The sequence below is a fragment of the Papilio polytes genome, unplaced genomic scaffold, assembly GCF_000836215.1.
Source record: "Papilio polytes unplaced genomic scaffold, Ppol_1.0 DF821451.1, whole genome shotgun sequence".
Classification (NCBI taxonomy): Eukaryota; Metazoa; Arthropoda; class Insecta; order Lepidoptera; family Papilionidae; genus Papilio; species Papilio polytes.
In genome coordinates, this window is record NW_013527753.1 from 2,051 (window position 1) to 3,089 (window position 1,039).

At 49.2% G+C, this 1,039-nt stretch overlaps 1 protein-coding gene across 1 annotated transcript in view; it reads right to left on the minus strand.

The window, feature by feature from the left end:
- Positions 1–1,026, minus strand: part of LOC106108668 (116 kDa U5 small nuclear ribonucleoprotein component-like) — a gene marked incomplete at both ends in the record, with an annotated part of 3,070 nt that extends 2,044 nt beyond the window's left edge. Inside the window, 2 exon segments of the mRNA XM_013289927.1 lie at positions 131–380; positions 877–1,026. Coding sequence (XP_013145381.1) covers positions 131–380; positions 877–1,026 — 400 coding nt within the window.
- Positions 1,027–1,039: the final 13 nt, after the last annotated feature.

Here is a 1,039-nt window from a genome sequence, read left to right on the forward strand (position 1 = left end):
CGAAACGCGGAATTGCTCCCACTTGACACCTGTTTTTTGTGTGGTCGTGGTATTAACAGTGGCAAACGACAATCGTAAGGAACTAAAAGTTACAATCTTTACTATACAAAGTCGCATGCAAGAGCTAGTATTTCATAAACTACTGATTAAAATGTAGTCATAACTACCTTCCTCAGTCCGTCCAGCATTTTTGGCAGTTCCGAGGGATTGACAGGCTCGACGGCGATTTTAACGACGGCGTGCGTATTAAAGCGCAGCGGGCGGAACGTGTGCAGCGTCTCCGTCTCCTCGGCCGCCACCACCGTGCACGTCTTCACTATCGGCTGGTCGATGCCCTCGATCAGCGCCCAGCACCCCGCCGGCACGCGGTTCAATTCCACCTAAGTTCATCAAATAAAATATTACATCTAATCTAAATTTGCCTCAATAAGGCATATACACATACCTTATTAAGGCACTTAAGACTACCTTGTTGAGACATTTACATATGCTTTAGTGAGGCTTCAATGGGACAGTTGACTTGGTGAAACTACAACTAACTCTTTAAGCTATGAATGTCTCGGTGAGACTATAAGTGCCTCGGTGAGACTGCAACTGCATTCATGTGACTACAACTGCCTTGGTGAGACTACAACTGCCTCGATGAGAAACTGCCTCGGTGAGACTACAACTGCATCAATGAAAAACTGCCTCGGTGACACTATAATGTCCTTGCTGAGACTGTAACTGCTTTGGTGAGTCTATAACTGCCTTGGTGAGACTATAACTGCCATGGTGAGACTATAAGTGCCTCAATAAGATACTGCCTCAGTGAGGCTTCCTGCCTCGGCGAGACTACAACTGCCTTAGTGAGACTACCTGCCTGTGGTGACTGACCTTGTACCGAGCCTCGTATATCCAGAGCCGGCCGACGTTCATGAGGCGCGAGTCCTCCTCGTCCTGCGCGCTGTAGTTCTCTCCGAGCACGCGCACCGCCTGCCCCGCGTACAGCGTGCCGGACATCACGCGCGCCAACACCTGCACATTACAATAATGTAGC